The following is a 22,433-nucleotide window of genomic DNA, read 5'->3' on the forward strand; positions in this document are numbered from 1 at the left end:
TAAATTCTTTATTTTAACAGGTAAAATCTGTTGAGAACAATTTCTCATTTACAATGATGACCTGACAAGAGGCCCAGTTCAAAATGTTGCTGCTGGTCTACAAAGCACTGAATGGTCTTGAATGAAAATACATCCTGGACTTGTTAGCTCCATATGAAGCAGCCAGAGCCCTCGGGTCATCAGCGACAGGTTTATTGTGTGTTCCCACAATCAGAACTAAAAACAGTGAAGCAACATTCGGCTTTTATGCTCCTCACCTGTGGAATAAACTTCCTGAAAGTTCCTGAAGGTCTGCTTAAATGGTCGACTTTTTAAAATCAGGCCTCAAAACCATGTTGTTTAATGTAACTTTCTCTTAGCTATCAAATCTGTTTTCTTGATTTTTAAGGAACTTTTATGATTTTAATGTCTTAATGTCTACTTTTAAATCATCTTTATAAAGTTCTGCGATGTATTTCTTCGCCATCGTAGAGCATCTTGAATTGTCTTGTGTATGAATTATGCTTTACAAATAAACTTGCCTTCCCTTCTTCCAATAGAAAATATAATGAAAACACTATATGTATATATATATATATATATGTATATATATATATATATATATATATAGAGAGAGAGAGAGAGAGAGAGAGAGAGAGAGAGAGAGAGAGAGAGAGAGAGAGAGAGAGAGAGAGAGAGAGAGAGAGAGAGAGAGAGAGAGAGAGAGAGAGAGAGAGAGAGAGAGAGAGAGAGAGAGAGAGAGAGAGAGAGAGAGAGAGACTCAAAAAAAATAAACGCAACACTTTTGTTTTTGCTCCCATTTTTTATGAGATGAACTCGAAGATCTAAAACTTTTCCCACATAGCATTTCTCTCAAATATTGTTCACAGATCTGTCTAAATCTGTGATAGTGAGCACTTCTCCTTTGCTGAGATAATCCGTCCCACCTCACAGGTGTGCCATGTCAAGATGCTGATTAGACACCATGATTAGTGCACAGGTGTCCATTCACCCATTCTCTATACACCGCTTTATCCTCACTAGGGTCGCAGGGGGTGCTGGAGCCTATCCCAGCTGACTCGGGTGAAGGCAGGGGACACCCTGGACAGCTCACCAGTCTGTCACAGGGCTACTTATACAGACACACAATCACACTCACATTCACACCTACGGACAATTTAGAGTAATCGATTAACCTCAGTATATATTTTTGGACTGTAGGAAGAAGCCGGAGTACCCGGAGAAAACCCACGCATGCACAGGGAGAACATGCAAACTCCATGCAGAAAGATCCCAGGTCCAGGCAGGGATTTGAACCAGGGATCTTCTTGCTGCAAGTTGAAAGTGCTAACCACTACTCCACTGTGCAGCCCCTAGTGCACAGGTGTGCCTTACATAAAACTGCACCTTTCAGAGTGGCCTTTTATTGTGGGCAGTCTAAGGCACACCTGTGCACTAATCATGGTGTCTAATCAGCATCTTGATATGACACACCTGTGAGGTGGGATGGATTATCTCAGCAAAGGAGAAGTGCTCACTATCACAGATTTAGACAGATTTGTGAACAATATTTGAGAGAAATGGTGATATTGTGTATGTGGAAACAGTTTTAGATCTTTGAGTTCATCTCATAAAAAAATGGGAGCAAAAACAAAAGTGTTGCATTTATATTTTTGTTGAGTGTGTGTGTATATATAGTCTTAAGAGTGAGCTGAATCTAGTAGAACAAGTTGCATTGCAGTTACCCAGGCATAATCTATTTTATTAGTCTCGGAGGACTGCTTTATTCTCATGGGGAATATAAGTTAATCATGATATTAATTTATGCAGAAGATTGTGAAAGTCAAATTACAAACATATCCAACCCTGTGTGAATCAGCTGCATTAGAGCATGTCTCACTGTAATCTTTTAATATGCAGCTCGGTATAATCAAGCTGTTCTGATGTTAAACAGATTCAAATTTATACTATTGTCAAGAGCTGAACATGTAAAGTCAGAATAAGAAAAAAATCTAATATTTAGCAATAACAGTGTCATTTTCCTTAATATAAAGAACCAATTAGCCCTGATGTCTACCTCACATTGGTCAACAAATTTCCATTTTTGCATACATATATAAAAGAAAGGTATTATTTGAGCAGCTTTTAACAGATTTTGCTTATTTTCTTTCTTTGAACTGACCATCACCGTGATCTTCACAGTTTCTGGGGCTCTTCTTTGCTGTATTTCAGCTTTACATTTAAAAATAATAATTTAAATGTCACTTCCTTAAACTTTGCTGTCTTTAAAATTTAAGAGATATTTACACTTCCTGCCCTTTATTCATGTCAGCAATCATTTGAGCAGTGGTGCGTGTGTGATTGTGGCTGTGGAGGGAGAGTGTGTGTTTGTGCGTGTCTCTGTTGGTTTGTGCAATCACAAAAATGTGTGAGTGTGTGTGTGTTTTGTGTGTGTTTAGAGGTGGTTGGGGAGGCAGCATGAGGAGACAGAAGCAAACGGAGCGTATTAGAGAGGAAGAGGAGCCACAGCAGCCACAGTCATGGGCTCGTCGGTGCGCACAGCGTTGGACCACTGATTTATATATATTTACACACGTTTTTCCAGCACACAGGGTAAAATTTTCTCTGTGTTTTTTTGTCGTGTTTTATTGAGAGGAGCATGTCAAAGGCTGCGCCAGTGCTTGTTTCTGCTGGAGCTCTGTTCCTTTTCGGAGGATTCATCATCACCACCATCACCTCGGGGAAACTCCACGGAGCCGTCGCGTCTTGTCAGTGAAGCCTTTTTGGTTCTGAACGCAAAGCAGAGCGGACAGATCACCGTTAGATTATAAGGAGGAGGTGAAGGAGCCGACAGGAGACGATGCTGCTCGTCCCGACCGTCCGTGGAGGCTCTGAGCGGCTCCGGGAGCTCGACTGTCGGATCTTTACGCGCTGAGAGGAGCCTGTCAGGTGAATCACGCTTCGAGACTGAACTGATTGACTGATCAGAAGGGGGGAAGGAAAAGAGGAGGAGAGGAGGGGGGAGGGCGTGTGGATGTGAGACCATTTTTTTTTTTAATTTGAAAAAAAAAAGATCAACATCTGGATTTGCTGGTTGGTTCGAGAAGAGAAGGAAGGACGCGTCACTGGACCTTTCACTGGACCTTTTGGACATTTGTTGCAGGAGGATTGCTATTACATTCTTTTTGTACAATAATTTCCTTTCCTGCTCTATTCCCGAAAATAGAGGAGGATCCAGAGGAGAGAGGACACCAGGTTGACACAGGAGGGGTTGGGGGTGGGAGAGAAAAAATGCTGCCATCGCAGGAAGCCTCCAAAATCTACCATGACAACTACATGCGCAACTCCCGGGCCATCGGGGTCCTGTGGGCCATTTTCACCATCTGCTTGGCCATCATCAACGTGGTGGTCTTCATCCAGCCATACTGGATCGGCGACAGCGTCAGCACGCCACAAGCCGGATACTTCGGCTTGTTCCACTACTGCGTGGGCAACGGCAACTCCAACCGGGAGCTCTTGTGCCAGGGCAGCTTCTCCGACTTCGCCTCCATCCCTTCAGGAGCCTTCAAGGCTGCGTCGGTCTTCGTGCTCATGTCCATGGTGCTCATCCTCTCCTGCATCGGCTTCTTCGCGCTCTTCTTCTTCTGCAACACCGCCACGGTCTACAAGACGTGCGCCTGGATGCAGCTGCTATGCGGTAAGGACGGAGGACCCTTTGGGGTTGTTTTTGGGGGGGATGATTGAAGGAGGGGAGTCCTTCGAGGCTTTTGGGGTGTTGGAATCCCTCGAGAAGAGGAATATCAGGATCCCCATGTGTTCTAACCAACATTTGGTCTCTTTCTTAAATGCCACCATCCAGGGTCTCCACAGGAGCGCATTGGTCATTCTGCGCACGATGGACTGTCTCCTCTTTGAGCACACAGGTGCTCTAGAGCTTACAGTTAAGCTGAAATGTGATCCTGCTCTTGATGGGGAGCAAATATCAAAATCAGATCTCCAGAAATCCATCTGAAAGTCTTGTGAGGCGTTCAGGATCATCACTTGAGAGTCTGCGTGTCATTATCAAACTAAAATTATAATAGTCATCAGTCATCAACAAAAAGCCTTTTTAAAAGCCTTGATGTCAGACTCTGGTCTTCCCAAAACCATCGTTCTGACACTAGCTGTTGTTTTTCATTCCTGGTTGAAAGAAAGTGTCAGTATATGTAATTGTGTGGAATTATGATAATGAAATTACTTCAGCAGCGTTGCATCAAAGATCACTGCTTCTATTTCGGTTGCCATATCTGCCTCCCAGATTAGCCTACATTATGCATGATCTGCACATGCATTCCAGTAATATATCCCCACTCAGTGCCTTCGTTCGCCTGTGCAAAAGCGGAACAAATGCTGTGTAAAGGCTGCATTGTGTGTGTAATTGTATTAGGAGGTGCAATAAACTGTCAGATAGTCAGAGCTAAGTAGATTAGAGAGGGATGCATTGGTGGAAAGAGTCTGTTTCCATCAGTGTTGGGGGGATTATGTTGATGAAGCTTTGTCAGTATTGATCATTTTCTGGGAGATTCTTGCTTGAGTTTGGACTTCTAATCTTCTTTTGCGGTGCTTCATGTACACATACGCTGGCAGATGTTGTAGCAGTTACCTCCATTCATTCCCAAACTCTGCCATCAGAGCGTTGAACAGATTGTATCAGTTCAGGTGGAGTCTACAAGTGTCTCCCACCAGCTCAGCCGACATCAAAGAATCCCCCGGCGAATTCCCTAATCACACAAACTGCTAATTAACTTGACGTGATGCAGATGAAACTGGTCTCAAATGTGTTTGAAGAGACAGTGTGCCAGCGTTGGTGGCAAGTGGGAGATGGGTTTCACCGTGTTCAAGATATGAGCTTTAATTGGAGGTTTATTGAGTTTTCCTCTCTGCTCTCGGCACGATTATCTCACAAATCATCACTCCGAGCTTCTGCACTGAAAGGGTAACGCAGAGATGTTTGCGTGTGAAGAGGGAGAGGGTGGGGGTTAAATGTGCATCGGTCTGGAAGGGCTGACATTATCTGGGAGGAGGTATTGATGGCTAGATTATTTCTTCCTGCAAGGCAGTCGGAGTCTTGTGGATGGAGGCGGACTCAGGACCTTTAGAAAGCATCAACTTTATCTGACTCTCAGAGGGGAAAGGCACGAAAACAAAAAGAGCCACAGACAGATGGATTCAAAACCCGATAGATAGAGAAGGGAAAATGTGGAGCTAAAAAAAGTCCCAGAAATTCCATCCTACACTGGTAAATTATTTCCCAGCCTTTAGGTTAACTTGTCAGTTTCTTTTCCTCAGGTCTAAAATTCTAACAACTTTCTGTAGCACAAATCTATGGAGAGGAAGCTGGACTTTGACTGAATACTAGAGTTTGTTTCCCGTATCTTCTTTTTCTGTCAGGTTTTGGATAATTCAAACACTTTGGTTAACAAAGTGGGCAGCTTTTACTTTCCCCAGTTTTAACCAAGTGAATAATCTAAGCTAAACCAAAGCGCTTCGTGTTGACTGAACGTAAACACATTAACATGAATCATGCTATAGTTGTGATTAGCCGATATTATGAGTCATTCCACCTTAATTCACCAAATTAATTATAAAGTATGCATAAGACTGCATGTTTAAAGCTCTTATTGATGCCAATCACAGGGAAAAAAGCAACCTCTTTGAGTAACAAATCAAGGTTTTGTGGTAGGTGGAATATTGGAATTTAAAAAATGACATGGACATTTTTTTTAACCAAATTTGCACCATCATATAATTGGTTTGTATTACTCTGTCAAAGCAAGGTTGCACTATTTAAGATCACTTGTACATATCAACTGGCCTCAAAAATGTCAGGACTGTAGCTGCATTATTTCTCAAGTTATGATACTTCAATCGTGGATCTGCAGACTTGCACAAAGAAAAAATAGAAAAAAGGACATGACCCCACTTTCTTTGGGAATTTTTAACCAAAAACTATTACCTTTGACCCAAGATTTTGCACATGGCCAACTCAATAAAGATTCACCAGTCTAAAAAAAAAGACCTGTCAATTTGACTGTGATCAGGTATGGGGCGTTCGGTGAATTCACAGCTTACCCGTGTCCTCTCTGTGACCGTTGCTGGCTGTCTCGTGATCGAGGTCTTTGTGTACAGCAGCATGTTTTCTCATCAAGTGTTGCCTCAAGCTATTAGGCAACATTATTAAACACAGTTGTGTGTCCAGGGAGCTTTTAAATAGGCTCAGTGGAGCCCATCGCATCAGCATAAACTGAGTCAGCGTCTCCTCATAAAGCAACCTCGGCCACATCCAGAGGATGGATGTGAAACATTAGCAAAGCCTCAGCAGAGTTTAAGGGTGGACGTAATGGCAGAAGCTTTGCTGTGTGGTCCAAATTTAGCAAAGTTATATTTGCATATGAGAATATATATCAAATTTAATGTTGTGTTGATATTAGTTAATTAAAAGTAAAGTTAAATTAAAGTAGTGAGAATAGGTCCCTTGAGCTACCTTTTAGGCTGTAGCTGTAGTCATTTTTATTATGACGAATTTAACCTGTAACTCACTGAATTTTCATTGTTTCTTTTTCACCTATTGGAAAGTTAGACAACATTTCCAATAAACATTCATTACAAACAATTTTATGACTTATCACTGGTGAGTTATGGCCATTTTATAATCAGTTACATAAAACCCAAAATGTGTTCAAACCCCAGAAGTGAACATCTTGGCTAGCTGTATGGTTGGCTCTGGCTCATATGGTAGAGAAGTTGTGCATTATTGGCAGGGTTGCTGCTTAGATTACGGGTCACCCTGCATGCAGAAGTGTCCTTGGGAAAGACCTTGAACCGCAGGTTGCTCCTGATGGCGGGCCAGTATCTTTCTTGGCAGCTGTTGTTGTGTGAATGTGTGTTAACTTAATGGACTGATGTGCTTACAGTTTAAAGCAGAAAGCCGTTTCCTGTGAAGGAGTTGAAATAAACGTGCTATCTGCTCAGACCAGACAAATTAGCAACGTGCTGTTGAACATAGAGGAGCATTTAGAGTCTAAAGCAGTGACGCACGGATGACGAAGGAAAGTGAAAGAATAGAACTCTTAAAGTGACTCAAAGTGTCCAGTGGATGTATTTCCCATTTCAACTCCTACAAGTGATGCATCTGTAACTTTAAATACTTTTCCCAGTCATGTTTCAAAGTATTTGCTGTTGAAAAGGAACATTTTCTTTTAATGAAGTGCCACATTGATGACCTGCATCAGAGTTGGCAGAAGGTGGTCTGGGTAGATGGTGGGTTAATAAAGCACACTGCATTTACACTAGTCTGACTAACCGGATGTAGACTATGGGTAAAAACCTGCCATTGGAGTTCCCGTTTTCAAAATCCACTTCACTACGGGAAGCAAGAGCAACAACCTCTGAGCAGCAACTTATTGCATTGAAAGTTTCACTGTTTTTGACCGAAGAGGGCATGAAAATGTTCCTCCAAAAGACTAGTTTGAGGAAATACCAGGTTGCTTCCTTTGCTTAGCTTCACCGAAGACGATTGTGGTTGATTTGACAAACAAGCCAGTGCATTTTTCCCTTGTAGTAGAATGATTGTGAGGTGCAGCCAGACTATTATGTTATACAAAGTGGGCGGACTAAACAAAACTATTCTCACGCCAGAGACCAGGGTCACAGCCAGATGCCCGTTTAAAGATTTAAAGAACAAAGGTGCTTTGGATAAGGTTTTGAAAAGACGGTGTTTTTGGTTAAATGTGTCTTGTGTTACTTTGGACTTTTACTGTATAACAAGGCTGCCATCTTTCTCTAAGCTCATCTTAACCAAGGGTTGTGATTCTCTACATATAACCATAAAACCTGATAATACAGCAATGACTAAAATTATAAAAGTAGAAAAAGAACCCGAGTCATTAAAAAAAAAAATCAGTGCAGATTGACTTCAAATAGTTTGGATAATTTTTTTAATTTACAAATTAATGCTGACATTTATTCCTAAACTGAAAATTTCATTATTCATTTATTAAATACATGTTCCAATGCATCAATAGCAACCGGTATCTAAATGTAAAGGGGATGCAACCAGCAGTATTTCTGCAGTAAAATGTCATTTAAATTCAACAGCATTGATCCCTGTAGTTTCTGGATGCTCAAGTCTTCATTCCAGTTGTGAAAAGAGAGGCGCTACATGGCATTTCCATCAAACCCTTACCTCACCATTAATGCCTGTTAGCGTTGTTGAGTTTTCTCCCCTTCGCTGCCACAAAGGTTACATCTGACATCCTCTGGAGGAGGCTGACATAACGTGTAGGAAGATTTCAAATGGGATTCTCTGTTTATTCAGACTGGCTCTTCTCCCTTTCTTTTTTCCCCACCTACATTCCCTTCTTTAATTGTATTCCCAACATTAGTGTATCTGCCTCACAACTACTTTCTTTCATCCCTTGATTAATTTCTTCTGCTTCATCTGCTTCAGTCTTCTCAGCTTCCCCTGAGCCTGCTGGTGTTTCCCAACAACACATGGAGTATCAGCAGAGGTGTGAAACTGAGAACACACTCAGGTTTACGCTTCACTGAAAACACAAACAACAAATCTTGAGAGTGTTGTGACATTTGTTTGTAATTTTTAACACTATCTTTTGGGATTTCTGCATTTGATGCATCCTGGTGTAAATGTGCAGCCACTTGAGACTTAATATTACTTTTTGTATGGTAGGCTTCATTGTTTTAAGGATTTCTGTCATGTTCAGACATTCTGGAAGGCAGCAGTGAATGAATAAATGGTCTTTTTTTTATGTCTTTTCTATTTTAAAAGTTGGCAATCTGTAAACAACAGACTCTATAGATACTTTGACAGGCCAACGCAAACTAGTGCAGCACAGACAAGTTCTCTGATCGACCATTGGCTCCAAAATTTGAAGAAAATGATCAGACTAAGAGCTTTATTTCCAAACAATAGATTCTTCATGTACTGGAGAATGAGAATTTAAGTACTGTAAGTGCTGTAGAGCATCAGAAGTTACAAACTGAAAGCATTGGTGTAGAAAGGAGGTTGGGGTTGATAGATGGGCCACACTAAGGATAACGGGATTAGTGTCGCATGTGAGACCATTATTGAGACTGACGTTTGTCTTTACGTTCAGTTTTCTCAGGTTCAGGCACTAAAACTGCTTGGTTAGGTTTTAGAATATATGCTGTGGCCTTCAACTTTTCCATTTTCTGGATTACGAAGGTTACAAATTCTAGCCCATTTAATTATAAAACCAGTGGGCTAAAAAGAAGTGACAGAAAAGCTACAAGTAAATGGCAAAAATGTGCTGATTTGACATATTTTTGTCGCAAATCAACCTAATGCAAGACTAAGAATGTAGTTTAGTGATTGAGGAATTTAATTTTTGGAAGACGGGACTCATTTGTGCCAAAACCTAATCAAATCTTATTTCATCGCATTTCATTTCTACGGGGCCGAGGTTTTTGAACCCAAAAGCAGCTACTCAGAGGCAGGTGGATAATTAATGATTTAATAAATGAGTTCAACGTAAAACACTCCACACGGGAGGCACAGAAATAAACAGAACAGGGCTCTAAACCTAAACAGGAGCAAGAACTAAACAGGCCGCAATACAGGCTTAACTAAACACATAAACAGGGATAACTCACAACTAAACAGGCGTGGGATCGGGAGCCGAGGTGGGGATAGAGTTCCGAAGCTAGGCCGGGCAGACGGGGAAATCCAGAGCAGGAGGGGAGACCGGAGCAGGGTGGCTGGAGGAGCATCAGTAGTAGTGAACCAGACAGGTGTGCCCCAAACAATGACCCAGCACCGAGTGGTTGGGAGAGCCAGCTTATATCAGCCACTGATTGCTGATTAGGAGCAGCTGCGGAGGACCGCAGCCGCTCCCAATCAGCTCAAGCCGACAGCTGGCCAGGAGCGCAGCACAGGAGGGGGAGGGGCCATGACAATTTCAACACTTATTGTTCACAGTTTTTATATTTCAGTATCTCCTGCAGCAGTACACTCTCCATGTGGCATTGATTCACAAAAGTAAAGCTTTGGGTCTCCACATCAAGGTCCTCCAGAGGCTCATCTCCTAAAACCTCCTCTCAGCTTTAATTGATGATTTTAGTGGGAAAATCTGACTTCTCTCAATGGGCCTTTCTCGGGGAGCTTCTTCTGAACATCTCCTTTAAAAGCAAGGCATGTTGAGCAAACATCTTTATTATGGTTTCTAGGGGGAAAAATGTGATTCAAAGAGAGATAGTCAAAAGAAAGGGGATAGGTGCTTAAAGGCATGTAGGAGGAAGATTAAATGCACGTTAGGAAGAATGGTAATTAAAGAAGTAGCGGAATCTGGCACATAATTGAAAGCATGGAGGATGTATGTGTGTGTTTGCTGCCTGTTGAGGCCCTGCTAATGCAAACCTAATCTCCAATCAGGGGGGAAGACTGCCTGGGGTTTCACATCACAGCAGCAACACTCTGTATACCCATAATCCTCAGTTCTCTCCCTAGAGGTTAAGCCTCAATCAATTATTCTCAACGCTTTGCAAAAAAGCCATCGCTGCTCATAGATCACACCGTCAAGGCCTCCTCTTAACCTCCCAAAGAGAAAAGGGCAAACAAGTGAAGGATGTTGAGGATATGTATATAAGAATAAAAAAAGTTTAATGGAATCTGGAAGTATCATAAGTCAGAGATATGTCTTTACAGCAGTTGTTGTAAACAGATCTATGTGTACTGTATTCTATCTATAGAATGTCTTTTTTTATACATCGGCCCCCAGACTGTAATAGCAGCTGCTGCCACAAGTATAAAAAGCAGACACTGGCCTCACGGACTTGTAAGAAGCGTCTCCCTTTCATTGATTTGCTTTCTGATTATTCTTTGTGAGCAACACAGAGGACTGCTGGATTGTTTTTATTCATTTAAATGGTAACTTATGGACAGTTGTGTTTCCATTTTTTTACTTCTCGTGATTCTGCACATCATCTGTGATGTCATTGATCTACTTCAGATAAAACAGTGGAGCTCTGGTTTGCTGGGACATTTAACAGACTTCATTCCAAAATGTAACATCTTCCTCAGCTGACAGAATGTATTATCTGTAAATCTGTTGAGCTGTATGTTACTAAAACCACGGAATGAAGCCGTGTGCTTACAGTATCACACACTGTATGCATCATATTACTATGGGAACCTACATGTAGTCAGTCAGTGATGCAGAAATTGCATTATTTTTGTTATGTTTGGTCTTGATTTGCTGCCTAGTCCATTTTATGTTGCAGGTAGTGCAGCTATTTGACTATATTTAGTCAATATCTGTAATTTAACTTTAATCTGACAAAAAGCTGAAATGATGCCCTGCATTGTGGGACAGCGTCAAACCTAAATGCACTTCTTCAATGTTGTGTTTAAATGTATAAAAGTGTAAAGTTTAGCAGCTCTGATGTGCAGATATCATGTTAGAAATAATCAGCTGCATTGTCCGCTAAAATAAATATATTTATACGCATTTAACAGTTTTCTGCCAGCCTTCCTATCTTGCATCATTTTCAGAAGATGCACTTTAAAAAAAATATATATTCCCTGTAGCTCTACATTAAAACAACCTGTTGACTAAAGTAGGCCGCACACGATTGGTCCACTTTGTGCAGAGGAAGAGTCACATGATGCCTTTTTATCTGAGCAAGCAGAGTCTTCAGCAGAAATCCTGAGTTAACAAAGAAAGCTAATAACTATCATTGTGATAGAGGTTATGTTTGACAGAAGTTTTAGATTCTGTAAAGTCTACTTATACAAAGAAAGAAAGGCCAGCTATGTTAAGTGTGCTTCAGCCATCTGGAATCTGCATACATATTTTATATAAAGTTTGTGGTTACTTCTAAATAGAATGCAGCACTTGTGGTTGACAAGACATCCATACATTAGCTATACACCACTTAATCCTCATTGCTGTCACAGAGGGACTGGAGTCTATCCCAGCTGACTTAGGGTGAAGGCAGGGGACACTCTGGACAGGTCACCAGTCTATCACAGGGCTACATATAGAGACAAACAATCATACTGGCATTCACACTTACGAACAATTTAGAATCACCAATTAACCTCAGCATGTTTTTGAATTATGGGAGGAAGTCTGAGAACCCAGAGAAAACCCACGAAGGCAGAGGGAGAACATGCAAACTGAAAGATCCCGGGAAGGCCAAGGCACAAACCGAGGATCTTCTAGCTGTAAGGTGAAAGTGCTCACCACCAAGACACAGTGCAACCCCATTGACAAGACATCATTATCTCATTTAAAAATGATCAGGTTAGAAAGTTGCAACTGGCAAACCATTAGGAGTCACTAGTGCATCAATAAGGACAAGAAGCTCATCTCAGAACACCACCAGCACACCCAAGCTGGTCTTGTGCTTAAATCTGCACCGAGTGCCCTTGAATTAGTTTTCTGTCATTTAGAGTGAAGCAGTCAGGACTTTTCTTGAAATTAACTTATTTACATATTTCTTTGGTGGTGTTATTTTCTTGGTGGGAAGCTGAGCTGCTTGTATAGTATTCCTACATATGTGGTTGCCTGTGTGCCGTTGAGGAAGCAGCCCGTTGGGACTGGAGCTGAGCCTAATGCTCTCTGGCCGGGTGCAGATGATAGTTTAATCAGCTCTGTGGTGCAGCTCTGCACCGGGGCTCCTCTTGGCTGCTGGGCCTCGTGACGGAGCTCTGCTTTGTGCCAGCAGACGCCTCGACAGACACTCGCCCAGTTAGAAACACCAGAGGGACATCTGCTCTGCACCGGACCAGAGGACCAAGCCAACCCTGAGGACAGATGGAGGGAAAAAATCTGCCAGTAAACAAAGCATTGTGTTGCTTTGATGCATATTTTATTTGACAATTCAAAGGACATTCTTTTATTCAGATTTGGATGTGGTTAAAGCTAGAATACATTCCAGATCACGAAGGAAGTATGCAGCAGTTTCATTGAAAGCACTACCAGCCGACTGCTTACTGAAGCTTTAAAGTGCCTAATGGATTAATACTTTTTAAGTATATCATAAATGTATGCCGGCTCAAAGCCATTAAATGATTTATAAACTAACAGCAGCACTTTAAGATCTGCCCAGGGACTAACTGGAAGCTTGAAGGAAATGTACAATAACAGGAATAATGGACTCGGCTTTCCAGGTTCTCTGCAGGATTCTGAATGTGCTGAGTGTCTTTATTGGAAAAGCAGAGAGCACAAAGAAAATAGTCCACCTTTTTCTGAGATAAATGTGTCCTTCTAAACCTTTTGCAAGGTATATGAAATATAAAGAGTTCATGCTTTGTTCTGTCTTGCCTTGATGAAGCTGTTGGAGCCCAGATCTGTTTAAACAACCCGAATTTCTAAGTTGGACTGATGTTTTCACAGTAAATGTGGCTATAGAAGTCGAGTAAGCTCATTCTTCATAAAAAAAAACAAACAAAGAATCTCTTTCAAATCCGCCACTAGTATCAGAACAGCAGTAATGATAAAGCTGGTGCATGGTGATTTGTCAGTCTTACTGGCCACAGCAGGAGTGTTGACATCTTAATTAGTATCTGTGTAATGTGGATGGCCTGATTCAACAAGGTTCTTGGTTAAAACTTACCAGCTGGGTTTGGCCTTTGTGGGTGGTTTTCCATGTTCATGGTCCAAGCTGCTTCCTCCTTTCCTCCCAAATAACATGTAGCTTCAGTTAGCTGGCAGATGCCTCCTAAAGTTGCCTTTAGGCGTAAATATGATGGCTAATGGTTATCTGTCCCTGTTGGTCCATTTACACATAGTATTAACATGTGATCTGTATGCTGACAAGTTATCTGGATGTTAAGCCTTCCCACCCTGGATGTTTCTGTACTGGGTACAGTTTTTAATTTACTAAAACATCACCAGTCACCATCTGCAGAAAGTTGGAGAAGCTTGAGGAGCCACTTGATTCTGTTATGATTAAAAGGGATACAGCACTGTTGTTTTATTTCTGTTGCAGCAAAATTATGTTGAGATTTTTTAGACCAGGTTCTGAAACCAGAGTTTATTTTCTCTCTAATTTAGAATTTAATTTGATAATGTATACTTACACACGTGGACAAAATTGTTGGTACCCCTCAGTTAAAGAAGGAAAAACCCACAATTCTCACTGAAATCACTTGAAACTCACAAAAGTAACAATAAATAAAAATTTATTGAAAATTAAATAATCAAAATCAGCCATCACTTTTGAATTGTTGATTAACATAATTATTTAAAAAAACAAACTAATGAAATAGGGCTGGACAAAAATGATGGTACCCATAACTTAATATTTTGTTGCACAACCTTTTGAGGCAATCACTGCAATTAAACGATTTCTGTATTTGTCAATGAGCGTTCTGCAGCTGTCAACAGGTATTTTGGCCCACTCCTCATGAGCAAACAGCTCCAGTTGTCTCAGGTTTGATGGGTGTCTTCTCAAAATGGCATGTTTCAGCTCCTTCCACATATGTTCAATGGGATTCAGATCTGGGCTCATAGAAGGCCACTTTAGAATAGTCCAACGCTTTTCTCTCAGCCATTCTTGGGTGTTTTTGGCTGTGTGTTTTGGATCGTTGTCCTGTTGGAAGACCCATGACCTGCGACTGAGACCAAGCTTTCTGACACTGGGCAGCACATTTCTCTCCAGAATGCCTTGATAGTCTTCAGATTTCATCGTACCTTGCACACTTTCAAGACACCCTGTGCCAGATGCAGCAAAGCAGCCCCAAAACATTACTGAGCCTCCTCCATGTTTCACCGTAGGGACAGTGTTCTTTTCTTCGTATGCTTGGTTTTTGAGTCTATGAACATAGAGTTGATGTGCCTTACCAAAAAGCTCCGGTTTGGTCTCATCTGTCCAAAGGACATTCTCCCAGAAGCTTTGTGGCTTGTCAACATGCATTTTTGCAAATTCCAGTCTGGCTTTTTTATGAGTTTTTTTCAGCAGTGGTGTCCTCCTTGGTCGTCTCCCATGAAGTCCACTTTGGCTCAAACAACGACGAATGCTGCGATCTGACACTGATGTACCTTGGCCTTGGAGTTCACCTTTAATTTCTTTGGAGGTTGCTCTGGGCTCTTTGGATACAATTCGAATGATCCGTCTCTTCAATTTGTCATCAATTTTCCTCTTGCGGCCACGTCCAGGGAGGTTGGCTACTGTCCCGTGGGTCTTGAACTTCTGAATAATATGAGCCACTGTTGTCACAGGAACTTCAAGCTGTTTAGAGATGGTCTTATAGCCTTTACCTTTAAGATGTTTGTATATAATTTTTTTTCGGATGTCCTGGGACAATTCTCTCCTTCGCTTTCTGTTGTCCATGTTCAGTGTGGTACACACCTTTTCACCAAACAGCAGGGTGACCACTTGTCTCCCTTTAAATAGGCAGACTGACTGATTATGAGTTTGGAAACACCTGTGATGTCAATTAAATGACACACCTGAGTTAATCATGTCACTCTGGTCAAATAGTTTTCAATCTTTTATAGAGGTACCATCATTTTTGTCCAGGCCTGTTTCATTAGTTTGTTTTTTAAAATAATTATGTTAATCAACAATTCAAAAGTAATGGCTGTTTTTGATTATTTAATTTTCAATACATTTTTATTTATTGTTACTTTTGTGAGTTTCAAGTGATTTCAGTGAGAATTGTGGGTTTTTCCTTCTTTAACTGAGGGGTACCAACAATTTTGTCCACGTGTGTACATTGTCAACTATACCTACATAACCTTGATGTTTAAGAAAAATGCGTATGTCAGACGTGAAGATTGACAATGATGTGCAACCAGACCAGGTATTACTGTAAGTCCATGCCAAGGTATTCACCATGTATAACAAATCTTTGTACAGTTTTGGTGGGCGGAAGTCTTCTCTTGGGGATCTGACTTACATTAACTTTAAATGTTTATGAACCCATCATGACCAGTCAAAGTCGGTGGATGTCACTGAACTTGGCTACTTCACTGGTACATCCCTAATCATCCATTAATCAAGGAATGAAACAGCTAAAATTATTCAGATGCATGTGTTACATGAGTGATCTCAACAACTCAACAGTTTTTCGCACCCCAACACCTCCTGCTATCCCCACCTCCCTCACCCTACCACTCGAGGCAGACAGCCACCTTTCCTGAGCCTGGTTTTGTTGAAGTTTTTTGTCTTCCTCTCCTTATCCCAGTGGGTTTGTGTTCCTTTCCACTGTCACTCTTCGGGAATCCAGAGGCAGTTTTGGATTCTTGGGCTTTTTCCTTTCTCTGTTTGTAATTCTTAAGGTCTTTATCTTACTATATTAAGCGCTTTGAGATGATATATGTTGTGAATCTGCACTATATAAATAAATACTGAATTGTATTAATGTGCAGGTTGCTATTAAAGGCAAAGAGCTGATTTGACAATGGTGGAGCATATTTACAATGAGCTCAATCACCTGAATGGATCTTTACTGAAGGTGTGATCAAAGGACTCCTCCAGTTTGTTGCCATTGTGTCATGAAATGTTAAATCATTTGGTTGAAGTTGCATCTGTACAGGTTGTTCAGAAACCTGTGAAAGATACTCGTGCAACCGAGGCGTGTTTCTTTAAGAGTACATCAGAGAGCAAACAACATAAGGGCTGATACAGGTTTCTAAATTCGGGATATCATGTTTACATGCACAGCAACTGGATATCCATGTAAACACACTCTGAAGCATAGTTCTTTCCTAGTCAGACTCGATGCTTTAAAAAATAATGATGCTCTCTGTGGTTTATTTACCTTGACATCAATATTCCATTTTGTTTTTACTTTTGCTGTCGCATTAGTAGACTGTGCAAAGACAGAAACTCCCTGCAGGAACTTGGCCTCTCCTTCTCTTTGTAAGTCTTCATTTTTTCAAAAATTGTGGTCACAGCCAAATCTGGCTTATTAAAACAGCAACAAATCATTACTAACTAGGCCAAGTTCTGCTTAGAAACTTGTGGCCAAAAGCACAATAACTACACCGAGAGAAGAGATGGAGGAGAGTGAGATCCTGAAGGATTGTATTCTCTGAATGTGGGCTAATTAGACACAAACAAGTCTACCCTGCTGCAGGCATCACAGTTTCTCTCATTTCCCTCTTTTTTCCAATCTTTCACTCTCATTACTCTCTCACTAATTTGTGGACTGTGGTGAGAACAACAAAGAAAGTAACCTCCTGCGTTATCGTACGTATTCCCAGAGCCAACTGAGGGTAAGATAAATGAAGATATTTACTTTGCAGGCTACACTATTTATAACAAGTTTGGGCAAAAAAATCTTCCATCTTGGCAAGGTGTAATTTGAGGTTTGGGGAAATCCTTCTGTTTACTTAAAGCTTGTATTTTAAATCAGGTTTATTAAGCCGTCAAAAGGCCTGTTAGCACAGCTATATTTCATTTTTTTACCCTTTTTGTTGTTGTTTAGATTGCAGTTCTGTGTTTGTATTGTGACTCTATACTGTATGAAACTGGTATATAACTGTTTGCAGCATGTTTTGAGGCAGCTAACAACAAACAGATGATTCCACCATCATCCAGTGACCAGCTGTGGTCCACAGCTGCTGTAAAAATAAGGCCTTTGCCAGTGTCAACCCTGCCAAAGCTGTAGGGTCAGACGTCATTCCTGGGCGCATCCTGGAAGACTGTGCAAAACAGCCTAAAGATGTTTTTGCAGACGTCTTTAACACCTCGTTCAGTCAGACTGTAGCATCCTCAGTGCTGCCATCATCCCTGTGGCCAAGAAGTCAAACCCAGACTACATGATTGACTTCCGTTTTGTAACTCTCACACCCATTTTGATGAAATGCTTTGAGCAGCTTGTCATGAAGGACATCAAAACCTGTCTCCATATAAACGTAGATCTTCTTCTTCACCTCAGCTTTTAACACCTTAAGTCCACAACAGCTGGTGGAAAAACTGAGGTCACTGGGCGTTTGTACTGCAACAGGGTTTTCAACTTCTTGAAGACAGAGGTGTCCAACAGTCAGGGTGGGCAGCCATACGTCAAGAACAACCTCAGTGTTACGACCAAGACGCTAGGGTCAGATGGATGCATCAAAAAAACTGATGTTACTGGTTTGGGTAAAGAAATGTATTGCGTAGTGACACCCTTGCAAAGCAAAAGTGATAATACAGAGAAAACAGGGTTGGTGGATGTTGCTAAATCAAAGAACCAAATAAAACAAAATGAAGGCTAACAGAGTCAAACAACCAACTCCTTAGCCAAACACAACAGCAGCACCCATTACCAGCAAAAAACTAAACAATCAAGTGCCACAAAAGCACACGTCAACATACAAGACACAAGTAGCTCTCACACCACATTAAACAGCTGCTAACCGAGGCTACGTCTTCCCAAAGACATGGGTAACCTCCACACTAAGTCAACAACTGCCAACAGAAGTTACAACATACACAAATAAACAACTTCTCCACTAAACTGACAGCAGCTGATGGAAGTTGCAACAGGAACCAGGACAAACTGCTCACATTAAATGCCAGCCGCCCAAACTGAGAGTGTGGCTGAGAATTTCTACTCTCCAGGTGTGATGTTGGCTTCAGTTGACTGGATGAAGGTGGAGGGAACCAGATGATGGTCCAGTCAGACAGGTCGAGAGGCAGGGAGGACAAAGGCTGATGTGCAGGTCTTCAGCTCCAGGCTGATCAGCTGAGATGACTGGCAGCTGGGGTTCTGGATCAGGCTCTCAAACCAGCCACAGTTGGGCCCACACAGGCCATCCCCATACACAAAGTCCATAAAAGTCCACCACGACAGCAAGACGGCACACAAGCATTAGGGTCCGTAACACTCAGCAACCACATTTTCACCCCATGGCCACATTCTGAGCCCCCTGCTTACCCACGACTGCAATGCCAGATCTAGCTCCAAACGTGTCATTAGGTCTGCTGCTGGTACTTCAGCGATGGGTCTCATCACTGACAATGACCAGTCTGCCTTTAGGATGGAGGTGAAGCAACGTACTGTGTGATACAGATCCCACAACCTCTCCTGTAATGTTGAGAAAACCAATAAGATGGTAATCAACTTTAGAAGGGTTAGCGAGCATCATCATCACATGCCACTGACCATTGATGGAGCTGCTGTGGTTAAGGTCAGCAATGGGAAGTTCCTCGGCCTGTCTCTGGTGGAAGACCTCACCTGAACTACCAACACCTCGGTCATTCTGAAGAAAGGCCAACAGCGACTCCACCAACTAGGAAAGACAGGCCTCCCAAACACACACCAAACAGTATTCATCCTGGTATGGGAACAGCAGGATGTCTGGATGTCACTAATATGACCAGATAGTGAAAACAACCAGTAGGACCATTCTTGGTGGAGATTTTCCCAACAGCGTTACATCAGCAGAGCTTCCCTGATCTTTAAGCACCCTCATCCTCCGTCCTACTGTCTGTTTTGCCTCCTGCCTTCAGGTAGGAAGTACAGAAGCATCTGTTCCAGATCCAGCAGGAGGCTAAACAGCTTTTTAACACAAGGATCATCAATAGACTCACATGCACCCTCTAACCTCCATCTCAGCAGTGTCACCTGAATTGACTGAACTACCAGCTGCCACAAGCACCTTAATAAACTGTTATTGACAGTATGCATTTTATTCCCAGCTACACTTTACTGCTTTTTTAAAACTCACATTTTGTGATTGATTTATATTTATAGTCATTATTTTATTTGAGTGATACTAGGACTGGGAGAACCACATTTCATTTTTTTATGCATTCAAGTGCACAAGAAATGACAAACAAATCTTAAAGTATGTTTTGTTTTAAGATTATTTGATCTATGTAAACATTTTTGCAAGCTTATCTTGATACAAGAAAACACTATGCAGAAACAAAGTAACACTGACACAAAATAATTCAGACCAACGAGAAAACAAACACTGCAGATGCCTGAATCGGGGACAGCATCAGTATCAACACGGCGATGCTCAGGCAGCTGTGCAGACTGTCGCTGAAGCCAACTGAGCTGCTAATGAGGGGAGCAACAGAGCAAGATGCAAGTGAAAATCTTGTTTGAAATGGCTCAAGTTATTTTGCTTTAATGAGCCCTCGCTGTTTGTTTCTCCGTGGTGACCTAAGACATTTGTGACGCTGGCCGTTGATTCTAATCTGGTGTTTGCTCCGGGGCAGATGATGATGATACACGAGCGAGTTGCTCTGCTCCGTCTGCAGCTCACAGTTCACTGGACCCACTGAATCCAAACATTACGTAAAGACAGTCTATATGAACATGTAATGGGCTATTTTGGGACGCTTGCTACTCAGAGAGCATTTTGTATTTTCTTGACACCACTGCTTACTTTGTCCTAAAACCCACAAAAACAAAAAGGAGGAAGACTCCCACCCACCCTCTCGTATCTTACATCATCTTTACATGTGAGGCAAACAGGAAGGAAAGTTGCATCTACTGTATATATACTGTGTTGTGCAAATGTGTTCTCAGCTCCATCCACCAGGCAGCACCGACAGAGAAAAGAAACAGCATCTGTCTGGTTAGTGCTTGACATTTTTAGGGTACATGATGTCTGAGACATGGTTTTTTTGGAGGTTCATGCCTTTTTCATCTGCTGTAATGGTTCCCAAGCACGTTCCCATCAATTGGATTGTGAGAAACATTTTCCTTTTCACTTTCCTTCCTTTTTATCATACACAAGCAAAAATCCACAATAAGGTAATCAAATGCAGGGGAAAGAATGATCTTCCAGTGGAAAAATAAATGAATGAACAAATTAAAATACAAATTCCAGTCCAAACTTAAGTTAACTTACACGTGGATTTGGGCTGTTATCACTTATAATAACAAGAAAAACCTTAAGAGAGCCCAGTACTCCGCCAGGGCTGCTCAGTCGTATCATTTCCAACAGATAAGTCCCGAAAAGTCTGCAGCCATACACAACTCTGCTGCATTCCTTGGCAGAGTAATAATAATAATAATAACTTTCTTTATATAACACATTTTCAAAACTGAGTGTACAAAGTGCTTTCCAGACAGTTCAAAAAAGAAAAGGGGTATATTCAGAAAGACCGTTGAACAACAGACGGAACATCAGTCCAAACAGAAGGAGAAAGACTTAAAGTGGAGAATTAGAGTTAAACATGGTAGAGGATTTTCAAAATAAATCAATACAACAACGCCAGGTAAAATCATAAAGGAACTAAAAATGCCACATCCAAGCAAAGAAACAGGACAAGAAAATTGAGGGTGAAACCATAAAGACAGTAGCATAAGTAATAATAATTGTAGTAGTGACAGTAATAAATACATAAATAAGTAAATAAATAGAGAATAAAATGAACAATAAAATAAAAAAAAAACTATTACACCATAAAATAGACAACCTAATGTAAAGAAAGTCTATAAAAATGGGTTTTAGGAAGTGATTTAAAAGAAGATTCTGTAGTTTTATCTCCTCAGATAGGTCGTTCCAAAGCTGTGATCTTGGTCACGGTTAGATTTCAGTCTTTGCAACAGTCAGGAGACCCCATTTGAGCAGCTAAAGCTGCTAACAGGCTCATATGGGGCCAGCATTAATGCTAAATAACTTGAGGCCCTGACAAGCTTTAAAAGTGACCAGTAAAATCTTAAAATCAATTCTAAAAGGAAGCCAGTGGAGGGAAGCCAGGATCAGGGTGATGTGATGTCGTCTGCTGAAACCAGTAACTTGGGAGGGGGTGAAATATTATTCACATTCAAATAGTGACATTTTAAAGAGCCCAGTGGGTGATATAATAAAAACTGAGACCAGGATGATAAACATGTACATACATGTGTTGCCAAATCAGCCAGGATTCAACCCTTGAAATGAATTGGAGCCATTTTTGGAACTCAAATGTTCGGATTGTCATCGTAGCTGTTGAGTATCAGGGATGTAGTTTTCTGAGTGTCTGTGTTTGGATTGTCAGTGTGTGTTTACTGCTGCTGTGGATTTATTGGATCCTCTGAACAAAACCCTGAGCAGCGTCTCCATGTCTGCCTCGCCGTCTGGGCAGAGTCTGAGAAATAGGAAGCAAATATATATTTTAGGTTGCCTCAGCCTCCCCTCCTCCTCCTCCTCCTCCTCCTCCTCCTCCTCCTCCTCATCGGTCCAGCCAGTTGCCACGGCAACCTCGCTTGCCTCCCGTCCTTTTCCTTCCCTGCGTCTGAATCCCTCCATCCTCATCTCCTCTCAGTGTCTCGCTCTCTATCCTTCATCTAGTTCTGTCAGTCTGGTTTTCCATCCATCAAGCATTTTGTCCTCCCCTTCTCACGCTTCTCCCTTTATCTACTCGTGCTTCTGTACTTTAGTTTTCCCTCTTCGCTCCTCTTCATACTCTCGATAGAACTGTTGCCTACGTCTAATGTTTAGGAAATCAAAATACCACATGAAACATAAACATATACATGCTTATTCGTCTTGAAG

General features: G+C 41.5%; 1 protein-coding gene across 4 annotated transcripts in view; it reads left to right on the top strand.

Moving 5' to 3' along the window:
* The first annotated feature begins 2,373 nt into the window (after positions 1 to 2,373).
* The window catches only part of lhfpl4a (LHFPL tetraspan subfamily member 4a), a 44,359-nt gene continuing 24,299 nt past the window's right edge, over positions 2,374 to 22,433 (top strand). Inside the window, exon 1 of one of the 4 annotated variants that reach the window (XM_051948518.1) lies at positions 2,374 to 3,676. In XM_051948518.1, coding sequence (XP_051804478.1) covers positions 3,271 to 3,676 — 406 coding nt within the window. In that variant the 5' untranslated portion in view covers positions 2,374 to 3,270. The remainder of the gene's footprint in view (positions 3,677 to 22,433) is intronic. The other 3 variants (XM_022219163.2, XM_051948517.1, XM_022219164.2) reach the window with 3 other exon arrangements.

This window comes from Acanthochromis polyacanthus, chromosome 5 (genome assembly GCF_021347895.1).
Source record: "Acanthochromis polyacanthus isolate Apoly-LR-REF ecotype Palm Island chromosome 5, KAUST_Apoly_ChrSc, whole genome shotgun sequence".
NCBI classification, from domain to species: domain Eukaryota; kingdom Metazoa; phylum Chordata; class Actinopteri; family Pomacentridae; genus Acanthochromis; species Acanthochromis polyacanthus.